The 14,379-nt window shown below is 39.7% G+C and overlaps 1 protein-coding gene across 8 annotated transcripts in view; it reads right to left on the bottom strand.

The window, feature by feature from the left end:
* Window positions 1-945: 945 nt before the first annotated feature.
* Window positions 946-14,379, bottom strand: part of CenB1A (Centaurin beta 1A) — a 30,018-nt gene continuing 16,584 nt past the window's right edge. For 4 of the 8 annotated variants that reach the window (XM_086993754.1, XM_086993753.1, XM_022813034.2 and 1 more), the window contains 16 exons: window positions 14,248-14,340; window positions 13,683-13,806; window positions 13,355-13,513; window positions 12,910-12,954; window positions 11,598-11,764; window positions 11,199-11,301; window positions 10,849-10,930; window positions 10,266-10,353; window positions 9,977-10,088; window positions 9,595-9,675; window positions 8,213-8,391; window positions 7,584-7,692; window positions 7,166-7,333; window positions 6,786-6,935; window positions 5,518-5,662; window positions 946-2,591 (listed from right to left, as the gene is read on the bottom strand). In XM_086993754.1, the coding sequence (XP_086849880.1) occupies window positions 2,473-2,591; window positions 5,518-5,662; window positions 6,786-6,935; window positions 7,166-7,333; window positions 7,584-7,692; window positions 8,213-8,391; window positions 9,595-9,675; window positions 9,977-10,088; window positions 10,266-10,353; window positions 10,849-10,930; window positions 11,199-11,301; window positions 11,598-11,764; window positions 12,910-12,954; window positions 13,355-13,513; window positions 13,683-13,806; window positions 14,248-14,340 (1,924 nt within the window). In that variant the 3' untranslated portion in view covers window positions 946-2,472. The remainder of the gene's footprint in view (window positions 2,592-5,517; window positions 5,663-6,785; window positions 6,936-7,165; window positions 7,334-7,583; window positions 7,693-8,212; window positions 8,392-9,594; window positions 9,676-9,976; window positions 10,089-10,265; window positions 10,354-10,848; window positions 10,931-11,198; window positions 11,302-11,597; window positions 11,765-12,909; window positions 12,955-13,354; window positions 13,514-13,682; window positions 13,807-14,247; window positions 14,341-14,379) is intronic. The other 4 variants (XM_022813037.2, XM_022813035.2, XM_086993755.1 and 1 more) reach the window with 4 other exon arrangements.

A 14,379-nucleotide genomic window follows, 5' to 3' on the forward strand; every position in this document is an offset into this window, starting at 1 on the left:
ACTTCTGTTGAGCAGCCTGACGCTCTAGTGGGGCTCATCAGCCAGATCTGGTTAACTTGAGGGATCGGCTTACGTCTTGTTGTTCAAAGCCACTTAGCAAATGGCTATTGCCAAGGACGGTCCGTGAGAGACGGGAGAAATCTGATACGTTTCAATTAGAAAAAACGCCAGATATTTATTTCACAAAGCCCGAAACAGACGTTGACCTTACAGTTTATCTATATCTGTTTATTACGAGCGAGTCAATTGAAGGATCATTCTTGAAACTGTCTAGCTAACCTTGGTAACGACGCCTTGGCTTTGAAGCCTTGCACTGCATTGTCGACTAACTATTACTTATGGAGATGGTAGCGGAACTGCAAAGCCTATCAGGGTTGTAAATTTATCATTTGGACCTTTGTGTGTATCTCTCGCGCATGTTAATTTTCACGCTTAACGACAACTAGCGTGACAAAGACCAAAGTCAAATGCCTACGACATTATTTACTACGTTGTTATGTAGGCTTCTTCAAAAGTTAAATACACTTATGCAGCCTACCCGCCTCGTGTTACACTCTGCAATCTACAAGACAGGTTTTGTTAACTGAAAAAAAATCTACGCTTTGCATCATCAAGATCAATCCTATCTAATAGCTTTTCTCTGCCTTTCCATCGAGCGTTCCGATGGAAAAAACAGCCCATGCTTAACTATTACCTAAGTATTGATTGAATGGTCAATCGCAAGGAACCTCATCACAAGCAAACTTCATGGATCGACAAGATTACAAAGAGTATAGTATTCAGAACAAAAAGATAACACGCAAATATTCTGTGCCGGACGTACGTACGTAGCACTTGAAACGAAGAGGATATATTAGCTTATCGGATAGGCTTTATAGATTATATTCGCTTGCCAGTGATCATCTACTGCTAAATTAGTAGAGACTGATTCAAAAACAGTGTTCGTTATTTTTCCTTAGAAGTTTTTTTTTTTCTGTTCTCTGAAGCTTTCAAGCATTCTTCTAAAATCGATTAAGGTTTTATTCGGTTTTCATGCGATTTTTTCAATATGAGTTTTCATATCATTTATATATGTAAAAGGCTTTCAGGTTGTCTTGTGTACAATTAATGTCTTTTTTAATTTTGCATCCGAATTGGTATATGTGTTTTGGGGCCTGGAACAGACCAGGAATTTTTGTATTAGAGCAAGGCGATGGAGAAAAAAAATGTTTTAGATTGCTGAGTAACGTTTGGATAAGCAACAGATTATTATGTTGCAGTTATGTTATTAAGGTAAGAAGTTGAATTTATTCGTCTTAAAGGCTCACCTAGAGAACGATTGTGTGCACTTAATTAGATTGAAGCCCAGCGAGATTTTTATCTATACTATTTATTTATATTTTGTTTCATTTATCACTAAAACGTAATTAATACTAGTAGAGATGATGTCCTATACGCAGATAGGGTGTTGTAGAAACGGATTACTGCCTGCAACAAATTTCCATTGATTCCTTTACATGGACGGCCTCAGACAACTGAGCCGAACGTGATGTTCCAGGAAAGCAGCCCACAACAGTGTATCCAGCGCATTATTACGCTAAACACCGGGCTACAATTGCATTCATTGTATTTCTGCTCGATCGGCGTACCATTGCAACAGTGATTCAATACGGTCCTACACACCACTGAATCATACAGGCATGTGACATACGCAGCTAGACGTTCGATGGTACGCTTTATCGCGTTTCATTAACGAAGACTCAATGGTGAGCTTCAAAACGAAGCTAGAAACATTACTTATATATGTACATAATAATAATCCAGTATTCAAATAATCTACAAATCAATGAGACAATCAATAATTACAATAGCAAATAATGGCATCCGACATCCGAATCGCCATACGGGGGGCTATGCATTTTGGTTAGTCTTATCAACCGAAGCTCATACGCCATTGCTATCCCGTATAGCGAACAGTAAAGCAAACATTGTCGTAATGAAGTTAAGACTCAATCATCAATAAGTTTCGAGCGGTTGAAAAGTTATCGTTCGAGATTTCACCCCGTCAGCATATTATATAATAGTATACCCACACTGCGGTAATTTTCACCTTAGAACTGACGCTGTCGACCTCTAAGGCCAAAACTGCCCTTCATAAACGTCTGCCTTTTAGACGTGAACGCTCATCTATATTATTATTTTCGTTTACGCTAGTAGTGAATAGCCTCAAATTTTCAAAATTGTCCAATGTGTTCGATGTAAGAGCTAGTCCCGCTGAAACCGATTTTCTGAAACTTCATTCGATGATTGGCTTGCTAGCTGCTGCCATTTTGTATTGTGTATACTGCGTAGGACACTGGTCCTTTTCAGATTTCTATCCAACTGTATTTATGGCCAAGGCATAAATCGAAGGTCTGCTAGGCTAGCGATCTGGAAACGCAACGCTTCGCAATAATGTTTTGACAATTGTGATTATTAGCATTGAACTTTCGTCTAGATTGCGGTAGTGGTGGTAGCAGTCGCGGCGCCGGCAGGAGGAACGGAGGCTCTGCCCGACGCATCTCGTCCTTTACTGCTAAAATCCCGCAAGGCCTTTTCAAAGACGTCCCCGCCTGGAATCAATTACCGAACGATCACAAAACGTTGAATAAAAGTAAGTTTTTGTTCTTGTAAACATGCATCCGGTATTACACCCCATATGGTAAATTGCTTCGAAAATCGGTTATGTAGGAAGAAGGTAATTCTCTCGATTACCTGTATGAAAGGATATTAAGCACCGTGACATTTGTCGACGCCAATCGATTTTATTAGGAGCGTCTTGATTCTGCGAAGTGTTCTCGGTTAATTAGTTAGTCGTAGCAGAGTAATACGAACTGTATTATTGCAGTAAATTTGAAGCCGTTTCTCGCCATAGGAAGTAGGCCAGCTTACAATGGCGATACGGGTTAAGCGATTCTCGAACTTAAATAGTTGCTTCCGAATGTCGACTGTAAAGCTCTACCTGTCATATCCTAAAATCCTGTCATCGCCGCCGATAAATGTGAAAGCAGTGCCTTTTTGGCCTTTTAAACCTGGTACTTTGCTGTACTAGAAAGATAACAACAGACTTTTTTTAACGTATATATAGGAGTAAAATTTGAGGCGGAAGAGGAGATCAGCCAAACGCAGAATTTCTGTCTTGGTGAAAGAACAAAAAAAGGATTGTGGCAATTTATTTTCTGCAAAAAAGACACTTGTTGCTAAGGCAGAAGATGCCCTCTTTCAAATAGGATATTGCGTGACCGATATTTTCAAGGATCTTTTGACAGGCCTTGTAAACGATCCATTGGCAGAGATTTCTAGTTGCTTTCTGGACAGTCTAAAAGTCACATAACATGAAAATGTAGGCCATTTTAGATTTAAAAGAACACAGACTGTTAGCACGAAGAAATCAAATTTTAATTAGAAATTTGAAATTATTTGAGGTGCCCTGAATGCCTTTTTCAAACCGGTCAGGAACGGGACTGGGCGGAGCACTTGATTCGCCGGACGGAACATCACACTATAATATAGAATATAGCCACTTTACCGTTCAAGGCGTCACGATCATATCGCATAACTCGCTATTAGACAAAATTATTATCGCTATTATTAACTTGCTGGTAAGTGCGCTACGGTGTGGCCAACACCGGTACCATCAATCGAATCAGCTACGATACATGCAAGGGCAACTGGGAGGTGCATGGTCTTCCGTTCTCGTTTTCTATTAAAAAGAAATGTCAGAGAAGGTCCCAAAATTTCATTAACGGCATCCTATTAGGCATTCGTCTCTAATTAAAACCCACTACTAGATAACTGCTTGAGTCTTGCAAAGGCCCAACGCAACAGCAGTCATAGGTGATTAGACGGACTAGGCAAAACAGGCTTCATGTCTCGGTGCTCGTATCGGGGCAAACAAAAGTGAATAGGAATACGACACATAAGGCACGGGGCAGTTGTTCAAGGCGTGTGTTTTATTAGAGCCACTAATAGTATAAACCACTTTAATATAATTTTCCCTGTTCACAGTAGTTGCAAAACAATATTACAGTCTTAAAACGAGCCGTTCTATAGCATTTGCTGTCTTTTCAAGGACGGACTTCAAAACCGGTTCGCTTCAGTTTCATGAGGCCGTACTGCCACCAAGCAAACTTCGAAAGCGGAAGAGCTGTGCATCGGGTTCCGGTTTTTCCTTCTGAACGCACCAATCGAAGCGTAACTTTTTCATTCGATGAAATCGACTTGAATAATACGCTGTTTTCCCTTTCGTAAGCAATGATCGATGATATTGAAGACTTATTTGTGGCTCCTACAACCTAGCACTTCCTAAACATCAATGGTACACGTCATTCCTTTATTCATACAGGTAGAAAACAACAGTTGAGGCCTACTCGTTTTCAAGTGTACTATACTCACAGGCCGTTGTAGTACAGACCGTGGTTATCGCCAGGTTATCAAAATAAGGACGTCAACTGATTAGAAACAATTGAGTTTGCTATACAGTTGACGAGCTTTGTGGTAGGAACGAATATTGCTTTTCTTTCAGAGACCTCAGCAAATTAACCTTTGCTGATCGACGGTAGTCAGGCGTCAGTCTTGCCTATTGGATGACTTACTCGGTAGAATTATACATAGATATGAAACGTTATTAGGTTACGAACATTTTAGCTCTCGCAGCTTAATGGCAAAATTAGTGGCGAATCATAGTCGCGGGTTATTTTAAGTTAGAGTTCGATACGTAATAGTTTTAAAAACTTTTACGTTCGTTACGGAGGTTGTTTTCTAGTTGTTGGTACAACAGTTCTGGCAAGTAAATTTGGGAATGAATGCATCGCAGTCGGTCATCAATAGTAAATAGCGATCAGGGGCTATCGGCGAGAGGATCGAGAATTCCGCACGTCTGGCGGTATAAAAGTACAAGCTATATTTCGGTACGTCCACCAGTTGTTAGGCTCATTGATGGTACTACTGTCAAGAGGCGACCACACATACACATTCAGTACCCAGCACTATTACGAAAAATCGCTGTCTGATCTCTAAAAGATGGCAGCTGTCCAAATAATAAGACAGCATAAAATATTTGTCATATTTTTTACAAAATTGATAAAAAAAAAACAGCAGTAACGTTGTCGGTGGAAAAAAAAGCTGCCGACGTTTTTTGAAAGCCTTCTCGAGGTAACTTACTTGAGTGTACTAGTCAAGATATGAGGTAATTTTTTTTTATGAATTCTATGAAGAATAAATAGATTATTCTGAATGTAGGAGCCCTTCGCAACAAATGTCTAATCTTAGATTCGTAATATCTGTACGACACGAGCGGAAATTATTTGGTCACATAGTGTTTAGTTGAAGAAAAAAACATGAGTCATATTTCATGCGCGTTTTTTGCGGCTTCATATACTTAAGTATAATCTTTTACTCGAAAACCTTACGTATTGCGATGAAATCCATATAAATGATTGAATGAAGCTCACATGAATGAGGACTAGCCTAAAAATATTCGATCAAATTCATTCTCACCAGTGCTGAAGTCTGAGTCTTCTAGTTTGAGGTCATCTCGGAACTGGTCCAGCCTTATAAGTGTGACTACTTCCGCGTTTCCGTTAGCAACCGCAAGGGCTAACGCAGAATTTCCTTCACGATCAAGCGCGTCGCGGTCGGCCCCCTGAAATCGTCCATCCGCTTACGTCAACTCACAATTAAAACGGTTCCGCTTGTAACGGTAGCTCGATTAAAAAATCATATTCTAAACGAACACGCAGGATATATGCCAGATATGATGTCAAGCTAACTTAACTAAAGCACATGTTTTTTGTATTCTTAACTAATCGTTTTCAGTGTTTGAGTTATAGATATTGATAGATCGCACGATTGCACATCATTAGTAACTTTGAATTTTGTTGATTTTAAGTTATTTTTCTTTATTTCATGCCCATCAGCAATTTAGAAACGTATTAAGAGGCTGAAGTTGGGTGGAAATCCTTATCAAAAACAAATACTAGAGATACTATTGAGCATGTCTATCATGATCATCATTGATAACGTCCTTGCTGTGCCGTGATGAGTGTTTGTACACAGTCTCTCATGAATCACGCGTTTTGCTTCGGTACAATTTTATTAAAGAGGTGATGATGAAGTCGACGCCATTCTGTTGCATTAATCTCATGACCGCAACATTTGACTATCTCGCTTTGCGCCTGTGAGTATACTCGGACAGTTGCTGTGATTGGCATCACCACAAATGCGACCATGTGACGCGAATAGATCCGACAGTCTCCTGTGAGCAGCTAAAAAGTTCTCAAGTGTTGACGGTGATGGCGGTAACAACGGTAGTTGGCTTTGTACCTTCGAAATGACTGCTTTGGATAACCATCCATAAAGATAGCGCAGCCGAAGTAAGGATCTATTCAAATGACGCGCATTTGAACAGCGATTCAATGGGCTGACGAAATAGAAAAGCCCAGGCGAAGAAAAGCATTTGGCTAGCGTGCACAGGATGAAGCAATTCTTGATCTAATTACGATTTTCGTATAAATGTTAGGCAGGTTGCTTTAATGACAAAGAAATTTTGCCAGTGCGCGCTCGCAGGAAAAATGCTGGCACTTTAGTCTGGTTGACAATACGAAAAACGAAGACAGGTGTAAGTTGCCTCTGATACAGGAACAATAAGCCAGAAGGATAGCAAAACTCCGAAGACGAATATATCTAATCTATTTTAGTAATTAGGGGCTTTGTGTTTCTTGTTACTGATCTTATGGGGGGGGGAGGGGGGAGGGGGGGGATTAAACCTTTTTTAAAAGAAGCCCAACGAGGGCTACAGACGACGCTCTGGAAGCGAGGTGCAGCGGCGTGAGTCCTTCTAGATCCACAGCTGTATGCTGCGCTCCATTCAGTAGCAAAAATTCTGCAGCTGCTACCCATGGGCCGTCGGCAATCGCCTGCAAATTGACGAATACCAAACAACGTTTAAACTTTAAGAAACTTGTGAGTGCATATAGAGATCAAATTTACATACGCAGTGGTATGGTCAGCAGTAGTAAGGGGCAATGCGTTTCATCTCTATGAATTGGTACACTCGAGTAATTAGGGACTGTCGCCGAGACGCATACAACGTATCTATTCGTCTCTAGCGAAATAAATGGCTATGGATAATTCAGATGTTGGTAACCTTGTGCAATGATGTACGCAGTCTATCCTCTTCGCATCGATAATTCGGTTCGGCTCCACAGGCTAGAGCATGTAGCATTGCATTAAGATTGTCCGCCCCCGCAGCTTCGTAGAGCAGGCGAGAAGGTGTGAAATCTGACATGGGGAATGTCTCTAACTCTACTTCATCCTGAAGTTCGGTCAATTCAAAACAAAATATATTCAAGTAGAAGCTAAAGTTTTGACTCATACTTCACTCTCGCATGGCGATTGTCAACTCGTGTCAACGATATATATCATCAAATGAGAACAGCTGGAAGAACCGTCAACACGGACGTAGAAAATACATGGAGAAAATAATTCCATCATTAATTTCGCAGGTTACGTGATATTCGAGTCAGTATTTTTTCAACATGTGTATTGTTTTTGATAAAAATTACCTCTTCAGAGGAGCCAGGGGGTGCTTGAGGGGCAGATGAAGTACAATTTCGATTTATGTCTTCCCCGAACACCAGCACACCTTTGCCAGGAATGCAGCGTCGTCTGTAACTCCACAAAATCAGCAAACAGGAAAGTAGGGAAAACTAACCGGAGTGTTACCTCAAACGACAACTAAATATTGAGATTTTCGCTAATTCGCATTAATAACTAGATTCTCCGAAAAGTTCACTAAACGCATTCTAACTTTCAAGTTGGGTTTCCTCTTAGGAACCTACTTTACATTGCTAAATTTTTACCATATATCCAATGTTTAACATCATCAATGTATTCACCCTTAGATAACTACACTAGATTCGTAAACAATAATAATATCATACCGTGCTGTATACAGAATTGTAGTATGTGTACATATATCTGGTTAATTTTATATACATTGGTTATATATACATATATAATATATGATATATATATTATATTATTATATATGGTTTTATATATACAATGGTTATATATATTGTATACAAAGTACGTATTTTTATGCGACGCAATGATTCTAAATGAAAAATCTTTTCTTTTGGAATCGTTAACCGCATCAGCAGAAAATCGTGCAGCGTGAATCGCTTCTTACCCAGATCTGGCAACGACCCAACGAGTGATGTTCTGCGTTTCGTTTTCCGGGATATCATTTGATATCAAAGGTCTAACAAACCGTCGTTCGAGATATTTAGCCCTAATCCACGCTTCTCGAAATTCGCGCTCGGAGTCGGGCTGGGCACGCATGCTCTCATCCACTTGATACGCGAACACCTAAAACAGAGAACCCCATGGGAAAGCGATGATAACAATTTACAGGGATAGCTTTTTCCTTGATGAAAACACCCGCTCATGATTTTGAATTATAATCAGGCGCTCTTCTGCGTCCTATAAAACGAGAGTATTTCTATTAAGAATATTAACAACGCCCAGCAAACACCTGTTTTCCCTCATCGCTGTCGCATGCAAAATTCTGGAAAGGATATAGTCAAAGCCTAATCTCTAAACGCGCAATCCATGTACAGACCGAAGCATTCTGTGGTCATACAACTGCTAGAGACAACAATTGACCAGGCTCCCATGTTGAACGGTAAACTTTCGAACGTATGGGAAACGGTCACCTACGAAAAACTCTACTGAAACATGGTGTAGCAAGTACGTAATTGAATTGTCTCATTCGTGAATAAAAATCTTTCCTTTTTATTCCCAGACTTCTTATGTCCATATTTTATACTGATTCCTTGATTAAACGTGTGTGCTGAAGTTTACGTTAACGACATAAAAGTGTACACAATCGGCAATGTGGAATAACAGACGATTGTTTCCCAAGAATCATTAGAGTGGTTCTGGCAATGAAGCTGATTTTAAGTTACCGGTGCCAAAATGCGCCGTATTGAATATCAAACATCAAATCGCGATTTCGACTATTGCTTATATATATATATATATAACAAAATTTGTTATAAAAGATCTTGGTGTGTTTATACTTAGTTAAAATACAGCGCCCATATGACCGAAATTATAGTCATTCCCAGTTGAAGATTCAACTGTACACACAATTGCATAAACAATATGTTCGTTTGTACATTCGACGTACACTTTACCAGTGTGGAGTACAGGCTTAATAGAAGCTTGGGCCATGGCTCTAAAAGCTGCTGAAGAAGTTCATATGCAAAATTCTTAACCAGAACGCGTAACGTAACATAATGGTATTACTTAAATTAACGGAAGAAAAAAATGTTTACACAGATATTCCTGGATGGCGACTGAGGATAGCGTTCTTTGACAGTCTTCAAACGTACACCCGCAGCGGTGGAAACGTTCAAGCGAATGCTGCGAGAGGGACGCAATAGTCGAAAATTTCTTTGCCTATTAACGAGCGAGTATTAACACTCGTCATGAACCCGTAATAAAGTGTGTTATTTTCATGGCTTCTTATGTTACTGAAGCCTGTAACACGACGGGAGAATATCTTACCTTGTTCACGGCATCATTTCCTAATCGCTCCATAATTCTCATGGTATCTTCTTCCCACGAATCGAGCTTCAACGACCGAACCTGTAGTTGATTTGGGTGTTTTTTTAGAAAATAACTAACGAAAATATCTTGAAAATTGTGACTGTGCAATAAGTATAATACATATTTCATATCATATGAGATATCTTATATAGTTGACGTGTGTTGATTTGTCAGGATTTCAGGAAAGAATTCATACCTCAAATCAGAAGATTTTCTGTACGATGAGAATGGCAGCGAGACAAACAAATTCGTTTAGGCTAAATAGAGCATTTCCGACTGCGATAATATTTGGGGTTGCACCTGTTGTCATCAACCGAATAGTAATCTCTTTAAAACTTACTTTAGAGATGTGCACCCCGAGTGAACGGTGGATACCCGAACATTGAATACAAAGAGTTGCGCCCAGATTTACACTAGCCCATTCCGGATTTTTAGCTCCACAGTCGACACACCTAAAGAACCAAATTTTTTTCATTCAATAAAACTCTTCTGCTATATATATATATATATATATATATATATATATATATATATATATATATATATATATATATGTAAAGCTATTCTATTTGCCGTCTAACTCCATTGAAGTACATCGAAGTTAATATCAGAGAAGTAGACTTTCTTACCTCTCATTACCAGGTGCAGCGAGAAACTCCGAGGATGACGCAAGCCGCTTAGCGTGCGCCTCATTCTGGTTGTGTGCGTTGTTAATACCTGAAAACATATAAACGGTTCCATCGGGCATAATCCCCACAGCAAAATTAGGTGTTTATATTATATTGTTTATAATATTAAGTTAGTCAAAGAGATACTCGTATCGCACACAAAGTACTGCAGCGTTCTTTCTAATATTATCTATAACTGTTCCATCGTCTTGCGAATTTGATCATCAGTGATCACAGACAGTTATACAGCTACTTTCAATCGTATTCTGTGGTCATTGCCAGTCGTCGACTGTTGACGGCTGACGTTTGGAAGGTTACGCGAGGAAATAATATTCATTCATTAATAACAAACCCACGAACAACTCTATTTAGAGAAACTACGGCACATGTCCTGGCGCAGCACCTGGCCGACTGTCCCCGACACCCCACCCGAAAGCATAGGTCACAGTTATTTTAGGTTTCTCATAACAACTTGCATGCAACTATTATAGCAACAGCTACAATAGTAGACATCTAGAGTAACTTTTAGAATCTAGATACGTACCTTGCTTCAGTGCTTCAACCCACATCTTTTGTGCTTTTTCCGAGTCGGCTTGCAATGCGTGGGTTTTGTGCGGAGACAGTACCTAATCAAGATCGTAGAACGGCACATGGAAACGCATAGAATTAAAATACACAGGATGTATTTAGAGCATAGTATACGTACGAAATATTGCCTCTATATAGAAAGTTTGCATGGAAGTGCAATTCGTCACTTGCAAATATTGCATCCATACCTGTCGGTAGTACGGACTCACTTTAATCGGCAAAATCGCTAAAATAAAAACCACTTTTGATTTATCTATTACACTAGTAAAATAGCCTTATGGTAATGTTGGTAATTAGCAGACGTACCTCGAAACAGAAGCGTCGCTCGCCATCTAAAATCTCCTTAACTGTACATAATCTCAAATCGTGCTCCATGACTGTCACATCCCTTGGGTCTCCATCACGTTTTCTGCAATAGATGATATGATGGCTTGCAGATTAAGAAAGCTAGTAAATGAACAGTTACTATATCCTTAGCTCATCATACAACTGCAAGGCATCATGTTCATCCAAGAGCGTGTGCTGCCTAGGCTAGCAATACTTTTTAATGTTTACAGTGAGTTCTCCATTTTTATTGCAATTCCAGCAACGACAACTGGCTCATCCGAACCCGTCAACAACAATTCCTTGATCGTACTAAAATTCGATAGATTTTCTTTGGCCGAATGACCGTCTTGCCAATAATTACACTAGAGGCTGACTTACACATACGATAAAGACCCATTATCAAGAACGAACCACCGCCTGTTCCACGTTTTGAACGCATTCGTTGTCCGTTTGAACAGATACCCCTCAAGCTGATGTCCTGTGGGACCTCCGCTTGCCGGACAGTGTGGCTCTCCGGTAACCTGCCGAAGGTACGTTTCAACTTCCTGAAGCAGGCAAGCAACAGCGAATGCACAATTTTTGACGAGGCTTTAAAATTCAAAGAGACTGAATTTAGCCGGAAAAAAACGACAGTAAAATAAGCGTAAAACTTTTCAAAGTAAATTAGATCTAGGCTATAGCCTGCAACCCGCGCAAATGGCTAGAAGCACAAAGCATAGTGATTTACAGACACTGACACGTAGGATTATATCGGTATATTAGTATCGAAAGCAAGTGATTTACTCGCGGTATGAAGGGGATGTCGAATTTATTCTACACGAAAAGCGACGCAGTTTAGAAAAAAAAATTATTATTTCTACGCATCCAGCAAGAAAACTCCGATGGCACAGGTTATTTCATCTCATGTCAGTGAACGATGACATATGAGAGAAACAAACTTAGCAGTCCTCTCCGGTTTATGCCAAGGTCCTCGAAGTCAACTTGTGGACTGTGTTTAAGTTATGAGGAATACTGTTACACATGACGGAACATTTATTTTTAAATGGTTCCATTTAAAAAACAAAAAAGTTCGCTGTGGATGCGGGCGTAATAGAACAGCGTATATACAGTGTGGTTCTTTATGGAGATATACTACCTAGGGGAATTTCGAGCATATGCTAAACAAAAATATAGAATGTCATTTTTTGAGACGTTACATTATATGACAACTATTGTCGAAATTTTGTTGTAAACATCAGGTATTTAAAAAGGTAAACCCTTTAACGTATACACAGTGATTTAATGGGAAACACAGAAATATACGATACACGCTTATTAGCTTTGATTCTCCAAATGGCGAAATATTCGTTGGCAATTCAGCGAAGGAAGCGAGGCGTCCTGCACATTTAAAGCCCGTTGGCCGCCCTTGTTCACCATGACAGGAAAAATAAACGAACGTCTTCACGTCAAAATCAAAAAACCCCGCGCAACCGACGATGAAGACAGGAAATAAAAAGCTTGACTGCAACCAACGTAGCAAATTTGAATTTACTTAAGCTAAAAAGTTACTGACCAAAGAACGGTAGAGAAACAGCGCAGAAATGCTGTGCAGACAATAAATTGGCACGTTTAAATTCGGGACAAGTAATGCGACCGGCTGAAAGCACTACGAATATGCTCAATAGACCTTCGATGTTTCGTTAATACTCACAGGACAGAGCTGTTGAGGCGGGCCACGCCGAGTATCTTGTGCACACTGTAAACAATAGTCGATTACGCGGTAATAGGCAAGGCTGCCTTAAGACAGTCGGAGTCACAGATTTATTATTACTAATTTTCTTATCCATATTATGCACTAGTTAAGTCAACACTCACCTCATTCATGAGTCAACATCATTGTATAATTAAAGAGTATGCTAAGTTTTTACATAGGAAATTTTTGCTAAGAGAATTAGAGTAGCGCATCTAGTATGTAGTAGACACCTCGAATAAGAAACATTCTATAATATATTTCTTCTAATAACGACGGGTATATGGTACTCTCTATGTAAGCGTAAAGACCAGCATTTTTACCTTGGGCTATATTACTGTCAGTAGTAATTGGCTAGCTGCATAAAATATTATGGTAAATAGACTTCTTTTCGACTGTTTCTTACCTTTGAAAGGGTCATACATTCCCGTTCATAGCTCATTCGCATATCAGCAAAGTGCTTCGACGCACCCTCGAGCGGTGCTTCGTATTCAGCGAATGTTTTTAATGCCTGCGAATGAAATGTACGTATGGCGTGCATTTGGCCAAGCAACGCTTCCATCATCTACAGTCAACGTAAAGATCACTTAGTATGGGTACATATTCGTTTTAAGAGCCCAGGACCCGCTCTTCGTGAAAACGATCATGATGCCATGTTGTAACTAACACGATAATCATGTTGAAAATACTTTTATTAGTAGGCTAATGACAGGGGCGCATCGCATCCAACGTACCTTGTGTCGTTTGGCAGCCTGCACGCGACTGAGCATTCCGACGTATTCGAGAGCTGTGTGCTGAAAGCAAGTTCTATTCGCCGTGAGCAACTTCCCCGTCTCCTCGAGCTCGACGCTCTTGTTTCTGCGAACAATATTCATAAAAAGAACATAAATTGTTTATTTAAAGTAAAACAAAAGCCTTCAAGTTGTCAACTTTTAAATTATAAATTATGCTACATATATCCATTGGACACGGAGAAATAAGCTATGGAACAAACACGGTCCGTGTTTGAATTTGGCCTCAATTCTGGACCGGCTAATTGGATCGAAGATAAGTAGCGTAGAGATTGAAATGGCAGTAATACAATTGTGTTTCACATGGTAAGCATCAATGGCCTGTGTATGTCTACCCTCGTTCCAACTCCGACGAATAACACAATCGACATCTATCCCTGTCAGATTGAAACAAATCTCATCGTCCTTCTTCACTGGTTGGAGTGTAATACCAATATATTATTACTAAAAACAAATAAACAATAAATTAATAAAGTTGGACTCAATAGTCGAATTCAAAATAAGTTACTTGGGAAGCTGCGCATGGCGTTGCAGGGAGCCATCCAGTTCCGACGAGATCTTTGTAAATGCTCCGTGTACTTCCCTGAGTTTTTTAACATCACTGAAACAACAATCAGAAAAAAAATAGCTTTTCTTACTA

The sequence above is a fragment of the Varroa destructor genome, unplaced genomic scaffold (assembly GCF_002443255.2).
Source record: "Varroa destructor unplaced genomic scaffold, Vdes_3.0 BEIS01000006.1, whole genome shotgun sequence".
In the NCBI taxonomy this organism is placed as follows: Eukaryota; Metazoa; Arthropoda; class Arachnida; order Mesostigmata; family Varroidae; genus Varroa; species Varroa destructor.